Consider the following 22,592-nt stretch of genomic DNA (forward strand, 5'->3'; position numbering starts at 1 on the left):
GGTGCCCCGCACACGCCAGGCAGGCAGGCGCGGAAACCAGCCACCCGCCTGGCAAACAGCTGGAAGGCAGCCCAGGGAAAGCGGCGGCGCCCAGCCACACCACCACCAAGCACGTCTCCAAAGGCGGCCCCCCAGCAACACCCAACCCAGGCAAGGGTGGACAGTTTTTCCAGATGTTTTCCAGCTGTGGTCACGCTGTTGCGGCTAGCGCCTGCTGTATTTTCACACTCCTTTGAGCGTACAAAGCTTGTTCCCTCTCCACCCCAGAAAAAAAACACTAATAGATACAATACCTTAATTCATTTTTTTTTAGAGTGAAAAGACCTAACTTTCCTCTCTTGATCACAATGAAAAACTGCAGTCTCTGAGTAGCATGATTCAACTGTTAGTGTTAACCGTTAGTGTTACTGTAAAATCCTCTTTGGTTATAGGACATTTTATTTAAAGCAAGATTATACAAAATAATTTTCCGCTAGAAATACACCCCTGAAATCTAAAAGCAATCTAAATTAACACACTTCCGCAGGCTGAAGCTATATTGATAGGACTTAGAAATTTGAGTATTTCCCCACGTAATCTAAACAAAGTTATCAAAATTATATTAAGTAAATACATTTTGAGGAATAGTAAACTTTTGAAAAATCCTTGGAATATTAAAAGTAGAGTTCTGGAAGTAGCAGTAGTGGGCTAGAGAAAAAAAATAACCAAGACAGAGACCTCTCTTTAAATACTCTCCATCGCCTTGAATTCACTGAGAGCCTGCACCGGGTTAACGTGTTTCTTCTGGGACGCCCTCTTGATTTTAGTCTGGGTTTCGTCTTGTTTCTCCCTCTTGACCAGGGGTTTCTTCTCCGGAGCCTTCATCTTCCAAGAGACGGCGGGAAGGTTGAGCGAAGCCATGCCCTGGGACTTCTGGTACTTGGTCGATGCCACGTAGGAAGCCTTCACGGTTTGCACCACCGCGTTCATCAGGTTCTTGGCTGCTTGGATAAGGGACATGGCACTGTCCACCTGCCAAACGGTAAGACGCGAGTGTTACACGCCGTAAAACCCACACAAATACAGTATTCCAGAAAACATGATAGTCCTGGGGTGTAAAAGCACTCAAAAACTGATTTTTCTGGGTTTCCTTGTGAAGTCTGAGGTTCCCAATTCAAGGCGGTATTTTTCTTCAGACACTAAGTGGTAAAAACCTGACTTGTGCCACCAAAAAAAAAGCGCAATGTTTGCCCACGAGCTGTGCCTTTTCCGTGTTAACGGCAATCGAAGAGACTCGTACGCCGCTGTTTGCTTTTGTGACTAAGCTCTAACAGTAGCTTATTCTCTAGTGAAATTAATAAAGCTGTAGTAATATCTTAATCACTGATAATAAATATTTAAATCGCCCTAGAATATTAAGTTGTATTGGAAAGGAAGGAATACAGCTGCATCTTCAGCCGGGCCTGGAGCCCCTTCCCAGGTGGTTCCCAATTTACAAGAGCATTAAAATGGGAAAAAAAAAAAGCACATTTGCCAAAGGTTTAGCGCATGGCAGAGATGAAGAGCCAAAAACGGGGCAGGGTGGAAGAGAGAGGGGAGGACCACTGAGGTGACCTCAGCTGGGACCCCACTCCTCCGGGTGCCAGTGCCCTGCTCTGGGTGGGACCTCCGGCTTGTGAATGCCGAACGGTCTGGGCAGGGCTTCGTCCTTGGGCAGGATTTCTGCATCTCTGCTAAGCTAACACAAAAGCTCAGCTACCTCTACACACTTAAATTCCAGCGTTGTAGACATCTAAGGTAGGTTTTGGGAAAGACCTTGAAGCCATTGCTTATCTAGCAGCAAAATAAATTGAGCAGGAGGTCGATTGCTTTTCTTACGGTGCTGGTACCTTCCTTTCCATCACGCGGTGTTTTGAGCACCACAACTGCAGATCTGATCTGTGCCCTCCAGCAAATCAGTGTCGTCTGCTCTCCTCGCCCCAGTCAGCACGCTGGGAAACACTTTCATTGCATTTGACTATTTCCATGAATCTTCACAGCAGGAAGAATCGTATTAAATGCGGTGAAAGCAAGGAGGTACTTTTCTAAATGAATCGTCAGATTGCTTAGGGTGCAAGCTCTTACTGCCTTGGTTATAGCTCTGCTTTCACAAAATTTCTGCGGTATATGGATGGGAGAGGACGTTAACGTTGAAGAGATTTCTACTTTTAGACAGGTGAAGTCCCTGGACTGGCAGAGGTCTTCATCTGATAATCTGACAGAAGCTTAACACTACTACTGGCAATATTTAGTCCCAATGGACAGACTCGTGGAGAACAGATAAAGCCAGGAGATTAGACTACAGATGCCAGCCTGTTCATATAACTAATTTATGGCAGAAGGGTATGTAAATTCTGAAGACACTGAATAACTGCAGTAAAACCCTGGAGTACGTATTATTGCATAATGACACATCTACTACTTTGACAGCACGACGCCTTCAGCCTTCCAGCTAATAGGCCATCAGGCATGCAACAGAGACACACAGCAATACATGTTTCATTACATCTCATCACTCGGCTCCGCTGCGCTGGAAATCTGAGCGTGTGGGACTGGCAGCAGTAGGAGGTGCAGCAGAGAAGCCCGTCTCCCCTGCAAAGGTGCTAAGCTTATGCAAGTGTGGTCCACCACCACCACTGCTTCTGCAGCAGGTTGCTGCAGACCTCCCTCAGCTGCTGCTGTCCTGAAGCACTCATTCTACAATTCTAGCTCGTTTGTGGGGTGAAAAACGTGCTAATAAGTTTAAGCATTTGAAGTATCTACATGGCAGGAGGTGGTAAGTTTTTTTCCATTTGCTTTTAAGGATTCAGAAAGCAATATTGGACTATCGGCCATTTCTGTCCCTTCTTCAAACCTCCTACCTCAGTCATGACATGGATGGGCAAGAGCACCAGTGATCAAACGTACCCATCTAGGGCAAGGAGGAATATGCCAGAAGAAATTAAGAATTTAGTTCTACTTCCCTATCCCCAAATATCCGTCATATAGATTCCTCTTAGGAGGAAGCATTTCTTGAACTACAGTGAAAAAATTATTTGCTAAGTAATAGCTAGAATAAGGAAGCAGGCTGGCCTACGGCAGCTTTCAGCTGTCATAAAACAGAGCAGTCACTAAAAACCCCTGCACTCTTCAGAGCACAGCTATTTTGAAATATTAACATCTCTGGAGTATTGCAGGACCCCAGCATGTTCCAAGGCTGTGCAGAGACGTGGGGTAGGTTTAGCTATGCTGATTAAAGTGATTTAACCTCACTAAGAGTGAAAAACAGTCTGGAAAAACAGTAGATTACACCAAGGTAAAGTGACTCTGTCTACAAACACAGTTGAGTAAGGAAAAGTGAAGTCTGTATTTGCATTTCCCCCCCTTTCAAACAGTAAGCGTTTCCTCCAAGAACAACGAGGCAGTGCAGGCAGTATTATAAACTCTGCATACATTAAAACTTTGACTGAATGCTCCAAAATCTCTTGTCTAAATTCTGTATCGTTTAGAATAAAAGCTTAGCTTGGAATAACTGTTACCCCTGGAAGAAAAACCGCATGAAGTGGACTTGTCATAGCTCATACATACCCCAGACACAACCAGCTCCCCTCCGAGGTTTTGAACTTCAGCCTTCACTTTGCTACAGATATTCAGCTGATGGCAATACAGTGCGATGCGCTGCAGGTAGGCTAGGAGGTCCTGCTTGCACGCAGAATCGGGGCACTGGAAAAAACAAAGGTCAAGTTTTACTTTGCAATCACGAAAACTGGAACAGAAATCATTTAGGGAGAAACCAGACAACTCCATTCTGAAATAGCAAATGTGCTCCAGAGATTATCCCACTTTCTGCTGAGCTTTGGTTTTCAAAAGACAACTGAGCAATACATGGGCATCACTAAATACATATAAAAAACCCGAAGCAATAAACATGGGCTATCAGAACACAGGGGCGGCCGCTGGACAAAATCACCGGGATCCCTTCAGCTGCACGGCTGCCCTTGAACTCCCTGCGAGGAGGAGGAGGAGGAGGAGGGCTACCTAACCTTTCCAGAGCAGGTTTGTTAACTACAAAACGTCCTTCCTGTACACTGTACAGGACACAGCAGCAATGATTTGACATCCAAGATCTCAAGTTGCGACTAGCAGATGTTACCCAATCCAGCCTCAATTTCCAATCTTAAGTATTTTAAGCTAGGAAATGATAAACCCGACAGTTACTCAATTATTTCCAGCAAAGTAGATATTTTCCTGACTTCTGCTCCCATTTCTTAGCATTGTGGAAACTAGATTCCTCACCAGGCATGAAATAAAATTTTTAAAGTGCTTGCTGAAGCACTCATCTGTAAGATAAAAGTAACTTTTTCAGCTTTGCAATTGAAAGACTACGTAGGTACTGGAGACTGCAGTGCCGTTCAGAAAGCTGTTTTCTCGGACAGAAACGAAGGGCCATTCCTTGCTTTGCAGAGCCAAGCGGTGAGATGATTAATGAGCCAGTCTCACGCTGGATTTCAAAACAAGAGGAGCCCTGCTGAGGGGCAGCCACGGTCCAAAACGGGATCTGCAAGTATAAGACAAAAAGGCTACGGGAAGCCTTTCACCACCCATGCCAGTCCTGCAGCATCTTTAAAAACGGCAGCGAGCATGGTGGTCTGCATCGCTTCTCCGAAGAATAACAGGCCATCTCAGATCTACTGGCATGCTCTGGCTGTATGAAGACGAGTGAATAAAGCAGCTGGCACACACTGAACTCCATGAACCCTTTGCTCGCCAGCCTCTCACGCTGCTGATGAATAAACCCAAGGGCATGTGTGCCACGCTCCTGCCCTGTGCATGCAGCACTAGCGGGGCACCTCCGGCTGCCTGCACCCCAGTGTGGGGCACCAAACATCTCGCGACTGGGTAAATACTCGGGCAGGCTCTGACCTCCAGACGTCGCTGGCAGTGCTGCAAGAAGTGCCCAAGACGACAGATTTTAAACCTTTAAACCAGTCTGGATATATTCATGATGCCAGAAGCTATTGCAATAGGGATGCAGGGGGTATTATGGTCCGACAGGTCATGTTCTGGTGCCTGCAGGTGAGGACACCACGCTGACAGCATGTACGTTTCTGACCAAAGCAGGAAGTTTAGAGCTGGGTGTTACGTGCATACATAGAACACCCTGAATTTCAAGGCTCACGTGCTTTTACACTGCATTGTGTCAAACGCACTGTCGCTTAAACCCTGATCTGAACCCCAGAGCAAGCATGACTAGTTGTACTGCGCTGCAAGCTTCAGTGCTATTTCCTCCTCTGAAATGGCCACTTTGCAATTCATCATCTCATCGTCCCACCAAGTGTTCACAGGTCTCCCAGACAAAGCCAGTATCAGACTCACAATGATTCTTACTTTTCTGCTCTAAGGCACGCAACATTGTACCCAGCATTATTTCACCTCTAGCACCGTACCAGCAAATCAGGAATTCAACTGGCATTAACCAGGGACAGGACTAAAGGCAGACCCCGCAGTGATCCCCATCCTTCCTAGACAGCTGTACCCCATCCAGAAACTCCTTAAAGCTCCAGCATCCCGGGTCCTGGCACACAATCCCCGATCACTAAATGCAGGCTTCCCATCACCCCATACACACACGCACTCACGTACAAAATCCAAATGCTTTTCCCTGGCCCCACAGCTTAGCTTGACTCGATAGCAAGCGGGGCACACCACCCTCTGCTTCTCCCCTCCAGGCAGCACGTTAGCTGCAGGTCTGCCTGACCAGCCGCTTGTCCCGGAGAAGCCTGGCACCAGCTGCCTCCAGGCGAGCACCAAAAACTCCATAGAAACCACGAGGACTGCAGTGGTTTACCAGTGTTAGACGTGAGAAGGAGAGAAGTCTTGCTCTAAGCAGCATTCGCTTCTCTTCACCCAGCACCTGCTTGCTCTTCCCACCGACCAGACCCTGCTGAGATTCAGAGAGCTGCACAGTCTGCGAGAGCTCCTCTCCACACACCCCTGTTCACAGCAAAATCCCATCTCATCTAGTACCCTGACCCTGTACAGCGGACTACCAAATGAAGATTCATAATAGACACAGTACGCTTGGAAGAATAACCTTAAATGTAGCACCAATTTACTACTTTAAGCTTCACCAAAGCTCAAGCTTATTGCTTACGGCCACACAGCCTCTCCTCTCCTTTCCGAGCAAGGTAAAAATCCCCTCTTGGGTGTCAGCAGTAGGGTCCAAGCCCTAAATCTCACTGCAGACCTTCTCTCCTCAGCTACAGTTCTAGCTGTACAAGATGGAAGCAGGAACCAAAGTTACCCTGTATATAAAGGGCACAAAAGGAGACTGCACCGGAACAGGCCGTCGTGTCACACAAGCAGTGGTGTGCAAACAGGGGGTCACATTCACACGGTGCATTTGCTTCCCACACCAGTAACTGATCTTCCATAACAGCCATTTAACTCTGAAAGGATTGTGAGCGTAGCTAACACATTTGTTTTTTCCAGGGCGAGAACAAGTGGGTTTTTTAAGCCAATGTGGTATTTCAGCACAGCAGAGAGAACGCAGCTGTACTATATGTTGCATATAGAGATGCCTCTGTATGGCAGGCTGCTGAGCTGTGATCTAAGGCAGCACACACACATACACACAATGCACTACACCAGGATTTTTGGCAACCTGGGACAAGCAGATCAGGCTGTGCAAGACAGGCTACGGAGATCTGGATGGCTTTACAATCATCTGACCCTGTGTGTCCACCAACTAACAGAAATCACCTTCCTATTCCCAAGGAAAGCTCATAAAAACATCTGAAGTATCTGCAACTCTTACGTAGACACGTTGCTTCCGTCCGTGAAGTGAAAACCATGAATAACAAAGCAGCGAAGCTTGCAGGTTAATTTTTTAAGCTAATCAATATTAGTCAGCAGTACAAGATGTTTTAGAGAAAGTCCACAAATAGCGTCGGCCAAAGAGCTAATGAAAAGCTGAAATTACCATTTTGGAAAATGCTCTCCATCTCCCAAACAGCTCATCTAACAAAGTGAACGAGCAGCACAGCAGCAGATTGAATTGAATGTTGACAAATGCACAATACGGCACATCAGAAGGACCGCTAAACAATTCAAGGTACTTTATGGGTTGTGAGTTTATGGAAACCATTTAAGGAAAGACACTCAAGGAAAGAGGCTGCTGCATGTTTACCAATGGCTGAAGGAGGCAGCAAAACAGTGGGGGAAGCAGTGGAATAGGAAACACTATTCGGTTGTATATATCAGTATGACATGAGTTGGAAAACCATGTCCTATACTGTGCGTGCTATTTCTATGAGCAGAATAGAGAATTCAGTTCAAAGACAGATGAAGTTTGACTAGAGATGTAACACAAGATAAAAAAGAACATCAACAAAAGGCACTGTGGATGCCTGTATGAGCCCTGTTCTTTCCTATGCAGGAACACTCAGATAAAAACCAAAAAACCCAAAAGGCAACAATTTCAACGCTGATTAAGAAAGATTACATTATTGTATTAACCTACAACAGCCACAGACGCAAAAAAACCTGTCTGCAGAGCTAGCTTGGGAGGATTCCCACAACACGGTCACAGCAGCTAGCTGCACTGTAGACAGAAACAAATGTGTGTTGGGGGACACCCCCACCCTCCCCAAACCCCCCAAAATGAGATGCTGCCACAGACTCAATGGTGGTTGTTGGCAAAAGCTAAGCTGGCTGCTCCAAGTCAAATCCAGGATCCATCCCAAACAGAGCCAACACACATGCACATTCGCTTCCCACCACCCCAGCTGCGCCTGCGGAGAAGCAGAATCACCTTTTTCTCCCTTTTTGCAAAGAACAGGGGCAGGGAAAGACAGAAGAGCTCTCCTGCAGTGTGCTGATTAAGACAAGCACACAGTCCCCATCCCCACGCGTCTGGGAGGTGTAAGCAAGCAACTGCAGAGACTTTTCTTCCTCCCACTGTATCTCCAGTTTAGGGTAACAGTAATTCACAATAAAATGCCCCCGCCAGCCCTACATAACAGCGGGGCTTGGCACTGTTTGGTTAGAGAAGCTGAAAGCAGGCATTTAGGGGAAGCAGTTACCACGGCAGGACAGGCACGTGGCAATGCATGCCAGCAGCCGTCACCCAGGACAGCCGTGAGCCTGTGCCCGGAGCACAGCCCCGGACCAGCCTCCGCAGCGCATGGACCAGTCTTGACAGCAAAAGCCTGCCGGAGCCTTTTTCTGGGAAGCAGGGCAATCCCTACACTTCCCCCCAGCTCCTTTCAATTTAATGATCGGATACTGATACAACCTCCCACCACTATCGAAGAGAAAAAGCAACAGAATTTTTCTTTTGCTTTGTAAGTATTTCAACATTGAAAAAAAAATAATATGGAGAATCATTGTTCTAGCTGCAAATCATTTTCATTTGTGTTGTACTCATAACTTCTTCATACTCCCCCATTCAAAACAAGCAGCCTGCTGCTTTGAGTGAAAGATGGAACACCTTTGGGAAAATCTGCCGGCTGATGGCTAGACACTTTTCAACAGACGTAAAATACCTTGGATAATAGCTTTTATGGTTTCAAAGGAAATGTGCTGTAAAACTGCCTGACGGCAGGAGTTAGGAGTTCCTGACACACTAACACGAGGGGTCATGATTCATCCAGTGTCACATGGCGAACAGGACATAAAAACCCATCCATTTGTTAAAAGCCCGTATTGGGCATAGGAAGGTATTAGTGCTCCACTGAAATGGTTGCATTGTACGTCCTCTGTAACTGTCAGTTCGTTCTACATTAACAGATCACTACAAGTTTCTAAAGAATATGTAAGCATATCTAATGAAATATGTACGCTGAAAGTATTAGTAGAGTACGGAGTCAGAAAAAAAAAGCTATGTTCTTGTCAAAATGACTAACTGTATAGTCCTGCTCATATTTATCTTCAAACATGTGCTTAATCTTTTACATTTTTAAGGCCCTTACTTCTACTAAAAGGAGCCATTTAGTTTTCTTCTATATTTTGAAATGGCTCAGTGCAGAAAACTGTATACCAAGTTTGCACAAAACATGTGAATTAAAGAAAAAAAGCATTGTAAACCCTCAGCCCAAGATCCCCCAAGATCTGCAACACAAACTGCTCCTTGCTTCATTTACCTACAGCAGCAGCGCACCTGATTCTTCCAGAAATACAGCTGTCAAAATGCTATAGCAAGGAGACCCATTTTAAAAAGCACCTTTCAACTTTATCTTCCCATCGAACATTTCTCACTGCATCATTAATAAATTAGGGTGAAGACAACATCCTCTGGATGCAACATTTAAAGAGAGATCTGCATTACAAAGATTTACTTCCAAAGTGACACAGTTTTATTTAAAACCTTGCATTATGAATTTACATCCAGAGAAGGACTGAAAAGCAAGCGACAGCTGTACAAAATAAACTTTAGTCCATGACCTCAGACTTAACCTACCTGCATTTCAGGGTCTCTCTTGAAGGCAGAATATTATTACTAAGGCTGATGTTTCTCTGCAATCTGGGTGTGGACCGAGACCAAAGGCGCTTTTGCTTGGCCCAACCCAGTTTCTGAAGTGGCTCAGGACAGGTAGATGTATTGCATAAAACCCCATTGCATTGAACAAGCCCATACTTGTTCAATCCTATAGAATTATTTTCAAATACCTTTGTACATATAGCACAACAACATGCACAACAGCCTGGGACAGCATAGAAAATGCTTAGGTCACTACGTGCCTTGCTCAAAGTCTTCTTCAACTCTGACAAGACAACGAAAAAAATACTAGAGAGTTTTGACAAACTCACCATTCAGTCTATGGGGCATTTGAAAATCGTTACTATTAAAAAGCTGCCTCAAAAATAATACTAAAGGTTGTGCAATAGGCCATGTGCAATAATTACGGTGTGGCCTATGCAGTCTCGTCATTGCTTTGGAAAGTATTGGGCATATTCTGAGCATGACAGAAGCGACAGGAATTCAGTTTCAGTCCTGTTCAGTTAGAGAAACTGGCCTAGATACTATGTGACATGAAGCAGTGTTGGCATATTGCTACCTTAAAATGGCAGGTGCCCGATTTAAGCCAAGGAGCTGCTAGTGTTACTGCTGGACATATTTAGCTGCTTACACTGCTTAGGGTGGCAGAAGAGCAACTAGAAAGAAAAGGCTAGAATTTTCCAGCAGCAAATCTGGAAAATCAGTTAAAAAACCCCTCAAACCTCAAAACTAAACACATTTTCTTCTGTTCATTGCGTCTGCAGTACTAAAAGATCTCCTATTGCTCATTTGTGCTGGAGGCTTATGAAAATGAATTGTGACTTACATGGTCAGCAATAGTCCGTCCCAGCTTGTCCATCCTTGACCCAGCCTCTGCAATCTTCTTGGCTGCACTAATCACATCTGACGTATTTTTCAGTGGACCTTTACCTCTGCAAAACAGAGCAGAGTCTACCTTTTAGCACCAGAAAACTGGAAGAGTGAACTATATATTGCTTTACTCATCCTGTTCCATATAATACTGGAAGTGATTCCTCACCCAAACTGCGTCAATAAGGTTGCACAGAAATAGGCAGGTGTAACCATTACAGCACCTTCATTTTCAAGACATTTTCCCCCTTCCAGCCCCTCCCCATGTTTAGATTAAATCTAGGAATAAAAACCATCTTAAATTTTACTTTTTTAAGCAACCCAATGACGATAAGAGATAACATTTTAGAAGACAGATTTGCAATTTTCATGGAATGCAACAGCAAGTTTAAAAAAATAGTGGTTTATAAAATCTGGTAAATGAATTTCAAAAGGCATCAAAACCCCTCTCTTTCTTTTGCAAATAACTGTACTAGGAACTATTTCTGCAGTACAGCAATATCAAGAAGCCCATAGAATTTAATGTTGTAAGGAACTGAGTAAATATATCTATATATTTTTTATATATATATATATTCCTTGGGACAAAACACCCTTAAGACAGACAGGCAGGCGGGCGACAACTGCTGTGTACCTATAGATCAATTTAAACAGTTACTACCTCGCAGTCACTGCACAGTAATGCATCTCCCAAGTTAATACACAGGCTTTAATAGGGTAACATTTAAAGGGAATTGTAAGAAGTAAGACTCTTAAGAGTACTTGCAAAATATTTCATTGAAAGGTCAGCATCCCAGCCAGTTCTGAGAGAAGGTGTTGTGTGCACAAATTAAAAAGACTCACCTGGTGAAGTCTGTCATTTCCATCATAATCATACACATTTGTTTTGCCAGAACAATTATGTCATTACCGCTGTCATCCCATTTTGATACTTCAGCATCCAATTTACTCTTTTCTTCCTGGAAGCTTGCGACCTGCTCAGCAATCTTAGCTTTTTGCTCTTGAGGGAGCTGAGCCATGATAGCCTGAAAGAGAGAGTTTTCTTACATTGCCTTATGCCGCCGCTTGTAGAAGGCTTTTTGGAACATTTCACTAGTACCCAATTTAAGTCATGTAGATGGGGGATAAAACTTTAATAGCAATCCTCGGCTTTACAGAACCATTTCCTTCCATTTTGAGCCAAAGTTTATGGTCTGTCTTAAGAAAGGGTGCCCAGAAAGACAAACTGACGTCTGAAAGGCAGGCATTTGCACAATAAAATTGTTAGACACTGAACAAGTTTGCCAGATATTACCATCCATCAAAGAAAAACTGCATGAAGAGGAGGGACTTGCCTTTTCTACAAGATTTAGGAGTTTTAAAAGGAAGTTCCACTTGGGTATCTTTCAGTGTTGCAATGCACAGAAGAAATACTATGAGTCTCTTTCCTGCAAAAAGCTAGATGTACTATTTTGAAACACGCATACTGAGGAAAAAGTAAGTGAAAATAAAGAGTATGTGCTTACTCCTGAATAAAATCTATTAGACTACGTTCACAGCCTGTATGAGGCTCAATGCCCTTGCCTTCATAAATATTAGGAGCATTCATGCCTCCAGAAGCAGGTGAAAAGGAGTCTTCAGTACAAAAAAAAGCCTCTGGCAACAGCCATGCTAAAAGGTAAATTAGAAATGTCTGCATTTAAATAAAAGGGGAGAGAGGGATACAGGAATAGAGAGTGCCTGTACAAGGAAGGAGAGCATAAAAAATACCCTCAGTTAGTATAATTCCAAAGCCAACATGGCAGAAGTTTGATAAATAGGGCCTAGCTACTTCTTGCCTGGTTTCAGGCTAGAAGCACCTTCACAAAAAAATCTTTCGTGGCACTTTCCCAAGAGTGTAAATTGTTATCGATCCAGAAGGGGACATGTCAACTAAAAACAATAGGTAAGGCCTGTTTTTCCTTCAATGTACTGATTTTAAGGTTTCATCTATTAATGATTATATATTGCCTATCAATGCTTTCATTTTTAACAGTCACAGGAAATGCATTGCCTATGAAATGATTTCATTCTTGAGCTCCTCTCAACATTGTCTTGATTAAATGCTCAGCGGCCAAACACACACCAACATGTGCGTGAGAAGACATTTTGTAAAAAATGCCTGAACTGCAGAGTTATCTATTTCTTGCCCACAAACTTAGTATTTGCGTGTTGAAAATAACATTAGTACAATGGAATGATTTGCCCCGTATCTCCCTGCAGGAGCTCAGCTAATTAAACGGCAGTGCCTACGTCTGCGATGTCGAAGTATGAAGTAGTTCATCGATATTAAAAGGATCTTGATCTTTCAGAACATCCAAAATAAAACACAGACGTTTCTGACGTCCATCAGACCAACACATGCCGCATTTCGCTTGGCCTCCTTTTCAGAAGAAAACCGGAAACAAAAGAACGCCAGTTTTCTGATCCAACATTTTCACCACCACCCCCAAAAAATTTAACCTGGATTTTTCAAAGCAAGTTGAACTGTTTCCTGAAGGCAGGTCACAGTTTTATAATGCTCCGATTTCTTCCTTACCCTCGCACTTTGTCCAGCAATGAGCTGATCATCTTCAGTCTGAATACTTGTTCTGCTTCGGACATCGAAATCCTCAGTCTCAAAGTCAGAATCATCCAACTCTTCAGGAGTCTGAGGAAAGAGTAATTCAGTCAGAGTCAAACAATAGATTTCATGGCTCTAAAAATCAACAAGAATATTGTTTTTCAAGCAGAGAGAATGGAAATAAATGAAGGTAAAAATTATTCCATGTTTTCAACAAAAGGTAAATACAAGGACTGTATCCAGCTTGTGAACATGTGTGATTATCTATGCTTGACTGCTCATGTTAAACACCATAGGGATCCTCAAAATTTCATACCAGTAACTAAATATCTGAGATTTGTCAGGACACTAACGCACTCGGGATTTGAAACACAGAAAAAAGTTTTTGCAAAATGAACAGTATTTTTGCAACTTGGTTAAATGTAAAAGCTTCACTTGAGATTCTGAAGCTAAAATTACACACAGCTTTAAGGCCTGGTTCAAAACCACAGACGTCGTCTTTAGCACAATTATGAATCAAAGCATCGACTAAATTAACAACAGATAAAACATATCGAAATTTATTCTTATCCCCCAGGAAAAGCTGAAAATTTTTAGCTAGTAAGGGCCAGCATTTATGCTGTAGGCTAAACACATCTGACCTAGTTCCTGCTTGCCTAGGATTTATTTTTGCTACCGCCAGTCTGTAGCTGGCAACTTTTTATAAAGCTTATCAAGTTTAAAAAGCGTGTTTGTCAAAATACTACATCTTTGCCTAGAGTGGCACTTCATGACTATTTTGCAGAGCTGGATCAACAAAGAACTTCACTGATAAATGCAATAAATTGTGATTAACAGACAAGATGCAAATAAAGTCCCTGTTCTTCATATTTCTTTCTTATGATTCGAATTTTACAAACTTGTTTTCCAATACAGACACCTTGAGATACAGTGAAAATAAAGATGGATATGCAAAATAGTTGCCAAAAAGCAAAGGTGAGTATGCTGACAATCAAGAACTAGGGTATTTCAGCCACCATCTCCTCTCCATGCCTTGAAGAACAGAGTATATTCACAAAATCAGCATAAGGACATATACTAGTAAGTAGCTCAGTGTATCAATATTTTAAAAATTTAAAAAAATTAAAGAAAACAGTTCTGCTGCATCTTTAGAAACTGTTTATGATTCTCAAGCCCCCTTCTCTTCCCATCCATCCCGAAGCCCAAACAACCTGGAGTATACAAAATGTAATTCTGCCTTTCAACCTGTCATCAAGAGCAAAAACTCCTCCCTGGGGGTGATGAGAGATTGCCTGGGGATCAGGGAGGAAAAAGCTTTACTTCAATAACCTACAGACAGAGTAAGATTTTAGTTTTGAAAATACACTGCATAAACACAAAAATCAGGGTGTTTGAGTGACTTTTCCTTCTGGTTCCTGTAAAGAACAAGTGCCACCGGACAAAGTTTCAAGTGAAACAGCTTGCTTGCCCCAGCCGAGCTTAGCAGCAGCCCCCTGCAAGCGTGGTTACTCCTGCAGTCCAGTTTGAGACAATGCCCTGGAGAAGTGATGGCCTGGCATCTCCATTTGGATGACTCTCTTATCCTAAATACATTCTAGACCTTACAGCCCTTTGGACAACAAATACTAACATTTTAACTTTTTTATAGGTCACTGATGTGTCACCAGTGAGCTGCCGTTAGCTACTGGCAGCTGCAATAAAGCCGCGGCACCCTGACATCAGAGACACGGCGCAAGGAGAAACGTCAGGATTCCTGGCATCGCCAGCTCGGCTAATTACTGACGACGTGGAATTGGCAGTCATACTTTCATATCCTGAATAACAAGGTCTTTAGCGGGGGGTGAATCAATTTAGTTTGTCTGCATAGCAGGAAAGCACTGATATCTTAATCTAACATTGCTTGTCTATAAATCCTGAGCTTAAGTTTGAAAAAAAATTATATGGAGAGCACATATGTGGTTGTCAGCTTTTCTTCTGATTTTCCATCTGATTCTTTGCTTTAAGCAGCAAACATGGAAGACACTGTTGTAATGGTTACTATAATCACATATATTCTGGGGCTGTACGTCCTCAATTTACTTATCACCAAAATGCATCTGCCATGGTTACCGTTCTGAAAGATGAAGACAGTTTCTCCGCAAGGCGTTTGAGTCAGAGGGGTACAAGGAAAAAAGAAAAAAAAAGTAATAAAGTAATCTGTTTTTGCTGTGTCTGGCTCCTGCCCATTCTTACCATGCTAAGATTCAAGGAATATGCCCACAGGTCAGCCTGAACCATAAATTTCTTCTCTGCATCCCTTCAATCAACTGCAGGAACCCTTCTGCACCTTCCCCGCACGCCTACCAGTCTAATGCTGCCTGACCTACCAGAAATTAGGACTGCCAAGTCACGCTCACTGCACCTGAAACATGCAAGCACAGAAGAGATAAAGCCTCTGTGAACTGGTCCCTGTTTACTGAGGCTAGCCAATTAACGAATTACATGCTCTAGGAACTACACACTGAACTCATCTAAACCAGTTTTTGACTAACTAGCATTAATTCCCCAAATTTACTTAATAAAGAGCCATCAGGTTTTATTTCTAAGCTCTCAAACCATCAAAAAGCATCTACGGTTAAGAATCCACTTGCTGTTGTTAAATCAAAGGTCACTGATTTTAGCACATTAACAAGCAAGGCATTAACATGGTATTACAAAAGATGCGTGAAGGGTATTTAGCATCACAACTCTGGCTATCATTGATGCTCAGATCTGTTTAATGAATTTGAATCAAAACGTACTTCTGAAGTACTCCACAGAGTAATTAGCAGTTTTTAAGACAGAATGCTAATATGAGCTAAACAAAAATCTTATGCTGCCTGCTCTCAATAAAACTGATGCATGTCGGTTCAATAGAGGTGGGGGAAAGTGAGCAGAAAAACAGAAAGCTGTTTAAGTAAGTTATGCTCACCCGGATCATCAGTACGGCTTTCCTGATATCTCGTATTCCGTCGTACACCAGTCGCGAAGCATCGATAAATTCGTTTTCATCCATTGGCTGAGCAGGGTCTGAACTCAGTGCTTCCACAGCAGCTTCTACTTGCTCAGTAAACCGTGGCATAACTGAATTAAGAACACAAAATAAGAGTCAGTCCCCACCCCAATGCCATTTTCTGTGTGTGTGCGCCTCGTTGTTAACTATCGCTGGAAACTCTGCAGTGGTTCCATTTAAATTCAAAACCTTTGTTATAGAAGGACACCAATCCTGTAGCTCAAGTCTTACGTTCACTTCAATTCCTGTTCACTGCTATTTGGTTTTTTCCCCTTAGACAGTGAAAAGTTTATCACACCCTTCTAGTGGACAAGAAGAAAACACCCGGGGAAGCAGTTAGAATCTATGGGATAAAATATTAAGCATTTTTTTACTATTCCCTGTAGATGTACACCATTTTGGGGGAAAAAAATAATATAACCACGACAAAGCTCAAGTTTAACAAGGCACTGGAAGCGGGCAGGTTGCACTGCTGTACTTCAGTGACTCACTGCACCCCAGGAAGAACATCACAGAACCATTTACAGTCTGTTTGCTTCTTCAGTGTCACCCTTGATTCTTCATCACAGTTGTAATTAAAGCAAAACCAACAACTAATAGTTGGCACAGCACTCATTGAAGCAAGCAGAATCATTCCTTACCCTATATGGATGTTACCAGCTAGCTCACAGGAAACACCCTAATTTATCGTTTAGGGGTGGGTGACTACAACCTACAATGTTTCTTTAGCTGTTGAAGATATTTTACAAAATTTACCCTAATATTATTACCCAGAATTTATTCTACTGGGCCAATAAGCAGAAATCTTCTTTCTGGATCCTGAGCACTGACAGAGGCTGGTACAATACTGCAAGATGACCAGCATAACTTTCAAGCCTTGACTCACTGTTTGGGACTCATTCCCCGGTGTTTTAGCTTTCTACAGCTCAGTCAATGACAGCAAGCACATTCAGGGAGACCTTGTGCACTGCTGAGTTTTAAGCCAGTCAACACAGCAAAATTACATTTCTCATTTTGCAACAGCTCTGCAAATAACTCCCACTAATTTTCATTATAGTATGTAAATGGAGTCTTTAATAGGTTTCACAGGTACATTACTATCCAGTTGCCCATGCACTTGTAAGCAGTATGAATTCAGGGATCTTGGGAGTAACCAACTCTTACCTGTGTTGGACAGTAACTTAGTTGCTTCCAACACCTTCTCAGTGTAGACTCCAGGTTCGTAGTTATCCATTTCAGAAGTGACAACATGAATGACTCTAGCAGCACGTCCTCGAATTGCACCAGCTGTGCGGTCTAAACCATCGACATCTTTTTCTTGGAGAGCAATCACGCATTTGTTTACATCTTCTAAAATATGATTCTCTGGTGGTAAAAGAAGGAGGATTTAGATGGTAATATCTTCTTTTCTGTTGCAGTCATCAGCATTGCAATTTCTCAGTTTGCAACCTGCTCTATAAACCTCCAGTGAGATGCTGTAAAGCGTTAATTTTTAAGCGTGCTATGAGCAGTGAACAGCTGACCTTCCCAACCAGGTGTCAAAAAAACCATCAGTCCCTTCACCTACTGGCATCCACACTTCTTGCCCGTTTGTACTCGATTTAACCAAGAGAAAAGCTCAATTCAGCTGCATTCTCCTCCAACGTGTTTCTTTCCATATTCCTCCCCTGGACTGCCAAAGCCCTTATTGCAAATATTTGCAAGCCACTCCCCCGTCATTCCACGTGCGTGGGGTGATGAGGCACCCTCCCCTATGCCACACCTAATCCACTCAGCCCTCTAATAGACTGGGGCGCTTGTTGCACGTTCCTAGCTTCCTACATAGTGTTTTCCGACAACCACACACATACCACCAGAGAATATTAAACTGTTAGTCCTCCATCAAATTTAAGACATACAACATATGCGGTGATTTATGCAGAAAGTGTTCCAGCGACAGAGTACTCATTGCCTCTTAAGAAAACAGAAAATAAAGCCAGAACCTCTGTCTGTAATTTACGTTTAGAATATACATTTTCTTTCTTACCCAGAGATATTTTCCCCCGTTTATCAAGTCCAAGAGGCCCAAAACATGTAAAAACCCCTAAGAGATTTCTGAAGATGCCTAAAGAGGTTGGGATCCTCATTTGGGGGAACCTACCCAAAAGGTCTTCCAAACACTGTTAGAGACCTCTTTAATATATCAGTACCATCGCTTTGACATTGCCATCCGACATCAGCATTTGTGCTGCTTGGTAAGAAACCAACTTGGAAACATTTCTGCTCTGTCACTTAAAACCAGAGTTACTTACCATTGACTTAATCATGCTACACTGCCAATCCGTGCCACTGAAGTGGCTTTTATTCCCTACGCAGGTAGTAAAAGAGCCATTTTGCGAGAGTTTGTAGAGACGAGAAACACAGAGTTGACTGATAGGGGTTTGTATAAACTGGCTGAAAGGATTGCTGCTGGAAGAGTTACGCTTAATTTACATAAAATTAACAGAGCCAGGTGCAATATTGCGAGACTTCTGTAAGCAACCTGGACAAAAATTAACTTGTGAAATACCTCTGAAGCAACTCAGCCTGAACAAGTTCAGCTGAGGGCAGAATATGGCCCTAAGAGAGAAGCGCAGGTTCATTAGTGATTTGACAAGCCAGTGAGCAGGCAGCCAAGGTACAAGAGCTGCAGCAAGGAGCACGCAGAGTTTTGGTATTTAAAGCAAGTTTACTGTTGCAAGTTGCAACAGTAAAAAGAAAAAGCATCGGTGTCAGGCCAAAACACAGACTGTTTATTGCTTGAATTCCTTAACAAATAATTAAGCCACAGACCATTTAAAAGCCTCTTTGGATTATATGAACTTTAATAAAAGGCATGGACAAAATGAGGATGAATATTTAAAAGCCTGCTGATCATTTAATGTCTTTTGTAGATGCAAAGTTGCCAGAAAGATGCTTCTATGGAAAGATAATCCCTCTCGGGGCAGCCTGCAAGGGGCCCTGGGGAAGTACAGGACTGCCAGGTGCATCTACTCTGGTTATACTCTCCAGCTGGAGGATAACAAATCAGATTTGACACTGTTCTGTGTGCTTGTATATACACACACTGCTACCTGTCCTACAGGCATATGGACTACAAGTGTCTGGCACAAAATGCCATCTGCTGAGGCCGGGGTGGCAGAGCCCAAGAAATGGTGACACACGGGTTCACCACCAGTACCTTCGGGGACGTGGTAACGCCGTCCTGCATCAAAGATAATATCCTTCCTGCTGCTGAGCTGGAGAAAAATCTCACAGCAACAGAATATAACATGGAGTATAACACAGGCAACGTCAAAGGGATCTTGTCCTACCAAAATAACTACAGGGCATTCCCTGTAGTTTGGCAACAAGGTAAGAGGGTAAGAGGAAAGCCTTTTTTTCCAATAAAAATGATTTTTAGAGCAAACAAGGAAATACATAAAACTGTGAAAAGGTGACAGAATTAAAAGCCCCCCACAGCTGTCAATCCTCAATCCACCCCCACCAAACACCTTCCACCTCCTCCCACCTCCCCATTAAAGGGATTAAGAAATCCTTTTCCAAACATCCTAAGAAGTCTGCGAGGGAGTCTGGGGGCTACAGGAGATCACAACCTAAGAGCAACAGTCAGGAGATAAAGCCACAGATGCATAAATATAACTCTGCTTCTCTGCTGTGTCCCCTGTGGGAAGTCTTAGAACAATTTCCATGCTGGACCCTCTCTTGACAAGGGACACTGGAGGAACCAGGCCAAGCAGCAGCGTCAGGAGACATGGTTATGGAACAAATACTTGAGTGTTCATACACTTGTAAATACAGTATTCAACTTGTAACGAAGAAGGACAATCATCGGGCCCAGGCAATATTCATCCGGAGGCTCTTCAGACAAAATAGCTCCGCTGTGATGGGCAGTCTCTCGTGTAAACCTCTGTCAGCAGCAGAGGAACAGAAGGCAGCAAATGGAATGATTTTTTTAGAGGGTTTCAAGGGAGATCCAGGTAATTTCAGAACACTGAATTTGACAATTACACAGTCCTAGTCAGCAACTGCTCTAAAGAGCAGAGATAGTGGGCACACAAACACACCCAGAGTGCTTAGGGAAGGCACTGACAAGAGGGATAAGAATTACAGAAGGTAGAGAAGAGCTTTGACGTGAGAAATAATGAAACAGGCAAAGACTCAGCAGTCAAGAAAGAGGTGACTGGCTAAGTGTACAACAGAAGTCTGTACATTTACAAACAGCATGAAGAAAGCGAGGAGGGAAAAAACCTCTTCACTATCTTCTGCTACAACTAGGGGCATCAAATGAAGCAAATTGGCAACACTGCAAAAACGAGGAGGTGGTTCACACAGAGCACAGTTAAGCTGTGAATTTTGCACAGGATGATGGGGATGCCAGCGGTTTATAATGGAAAAAAAAAAAGCTTAAATGAGAAAAATCTGTCAAGGACTGTTCAGTAGATAGCACCTCTGATGTTGGAGCTCCCTGAGCTGCAAATCACTCGTGGTTGGGAGCATATACAAAAGATCTTCAGTCTACAGGACTCCTCTGCTATTAATCTCCCATGCACTGACAATTGGCCACTGCCAGACCGTTGTCCTAACTCAACAGGGCCTTCCTCATGCTATGCCCTTCATAAAACGTTGTAATCTGCAAGCTTATCTGCAACACTGTGCATTTAAGTATCCTTATTCTTGTATGATATTCTGCTATTATCTAAACCAAACATCTCTTTCCTCAAGCCTTTATTTGTGCATAATTAATACAATTCTGTAGCATACGCTGAACAATGAAGCATACACTTCATGATGGACAGCACAACACGTCGTCGGAATGTGCTGTTATACACACACACAGACCCACAAGGACACTTTTTAAGTCTGCTTACATCCCAGTTGGTAACTGATAAAACCCTACTATGCACAAACATCCTAATAACCCCAAACAGAACCTGGTATAAATCATACTCGTCATGATTTTATCTGAAGAGATGTTTAGACTTTTAGCAGACGAATTGGAGTTGTGGCATTTATATGGAAAACATTTATCACAGTTCAAACAAATAATATTTAAAGCAATATTTATTGCTTTAATATTTTTCTAACATTTCTTTGATAACGCAGCACATACAAATAATTGCATCTGAAGTAGTCTCAAACTACAGCATTTCCATGGCATCATTTTGGGTGGCAAGCACACACTCGAGGTGAACTCTCTCCTGAGTCAGCCTGTCATTGCCTCAGAAAAGAAGCATTCCCTGCTTATTGCCAAGCTCTTGAAACTCTTCAGAGCAACTCAGCAGTAGGCCAACACCATAACCTCTCCCCTCAAAAGCAGAGTACCCATCTCCTCGAATGACCTATACGAGGATGGAGACCACTCAGTTCCAGTGGCTCAACCCGTTTTGAGCCACACCTGTAAGTGAAATACAGTAAGGCAGCTTTATACAGACCACGTTTTCACAGACTAACAGCTTTTTTCTCTTTAAAATGTTTTGTACACTTGTGGGCAAACGCAAAGTGGAGCCGTGAACTTCAGCACACAATTCTCTCTAAATATATTTCCCCAGAAATAGGCTCCTCGCAGCTGTGCAATTTCAGCTACTGCTGCAACGACAAGCACGCAGACAGATACAAAGAATGAGGACATTCAATTGCCTAATAAGTTTATGCTAACTCATTGCAAAGAAAATTTTTATTCAGAACCCAGGGAACCACAATACAATATGTATGATAATACAGGTGACTCACTGTAGAAACATTACTTCGGGTTTTTTTGGTTTTGGGTTTGTTTTTTTTTTTTAAATATTAAAAAAATTTTTTTTTACTTTTACTTTATTTCAAAAATAAAAAGATATTTTACTTCAGGCCTGCAAGTTTTCATCTACATTTCCTAGATATGTTCACCCGGTACTTCTGATGCCACACATCCTCCTGTGAAATCTCTCTTTACAATCAGAGTTTTTAGGTCACTTGAGATGCCCAAGCCTGTTTGCACCAGGAAAATTAGACCCTCAGTCTGTAGTTGGTAATTTGTGAATGCTATCGCAGACACAATTCACATGGTTGTATCACCGTGTCTTCTGACTAGAGCAGAATTAGAGGATTTGGAAATAAAAATGCCCCCCTTATTTCTAGGTCACAGCAGCTAATAGTGAGTCTTTATCAATGATGCTGATAAAACATATTATCTTGGCAAGCACTCTGCCAAATGGAATTATTAATCTATTATAATTATCTGTATTTTTTAAAAACTTTAAAAACTTTACTAAAGCTGACATGGTTAAAAAGATTCACAGAACATTTTCTATAGGAACAGTTTTATTTTAATTAACTTGTACTACCATGGTTTGACATTCATTTTTGTTTACATAAGAAGAGTCTAAGGTGAATTGAGGGATCGTCTTTTTGCTAGTTCATAACTTGAACGTAAACGTATTCTATTTCCCCCAATGTTACCACTGAGGTCTGTCTACAGTAGTTAGATAGTAATTCATTGGTAGTTCAGCTAGCAATTCAAAATCTTGAGACATAAAGTGTCTTTTGCTATGTTTAAGCTGATCTGTCTACTGACATGTAAATATATACATTTATGCATGCACACGCCGTAAGTG

At 42.6% G+C, this 22,592-nt stretch overlaps 1 protein-coding gene across 1 annotated transcript in view; it reads right to left on the bottom strand.

Annotated features, from left to right (window-relative positions):
* Nucleotides 1-371: 371 nt before the first annotated feature.
* CTNNA1 (catenin (cadherin-associated protein), alpha 1, 102kDa) overlaps nucleotides 372-22,592 on the bottom strand; it is a 104,251-nt gene continuing 82,030 nt past the window's right edge. The window contains exons 11-17 of the mRNA XM_009330012.1: nucleotides 17,143-17,343; nucleotides 15,898-16,049; nucleotides 12,924-13,034; nucleotides 11,210-11,391; nucleotides 10,323-10,428; nucleotides 3,586-3,720; nucleotides 372-1,011 (exon numbers count right to left, since the gene is read on the bottom strand). Of these exons, the coding sequence (XP_009328287.1) occupies nucleotides 724-1,011; nucleotides 3,586-3,720; nucleotides 10,323-10,428; nucleotides 11,210-11,391; nucleotides 12,924-13,034; nucleotides 15,898-16,049; nucleotides 17,143-17,343 (1,175 nt within the window). The 3' untranslated portion in view covers nucleotides 372-723. The remainder of the gene's footprint in view (nucleotides 1,012-3,585; nucleotides 3,721-10,322; nucleotides 10,429-11,209; nucleotides 11,392-12,923; nucleotides 13,035-15,897; nucleotides 16,050-17,142; nucleotides 17,344-22,592) is intronic.

This window comes from Pygoscelis adeliae, unplaced genomic scaffold (genome assembly GCF_000699105.1).
Source record: "Pygoscelis adeliae isolate BGI_AS28 unplaced genomic scaffold, ASM69910v1 Scaffold248, whole genome shotgun sequence".
Lineage (NCBI taxonomy): Eukaryota > Metazoa > Chordata > Aves > Sphenisciformes > Spheniscidae > Pygoscelis > Pygoscelis adeliae.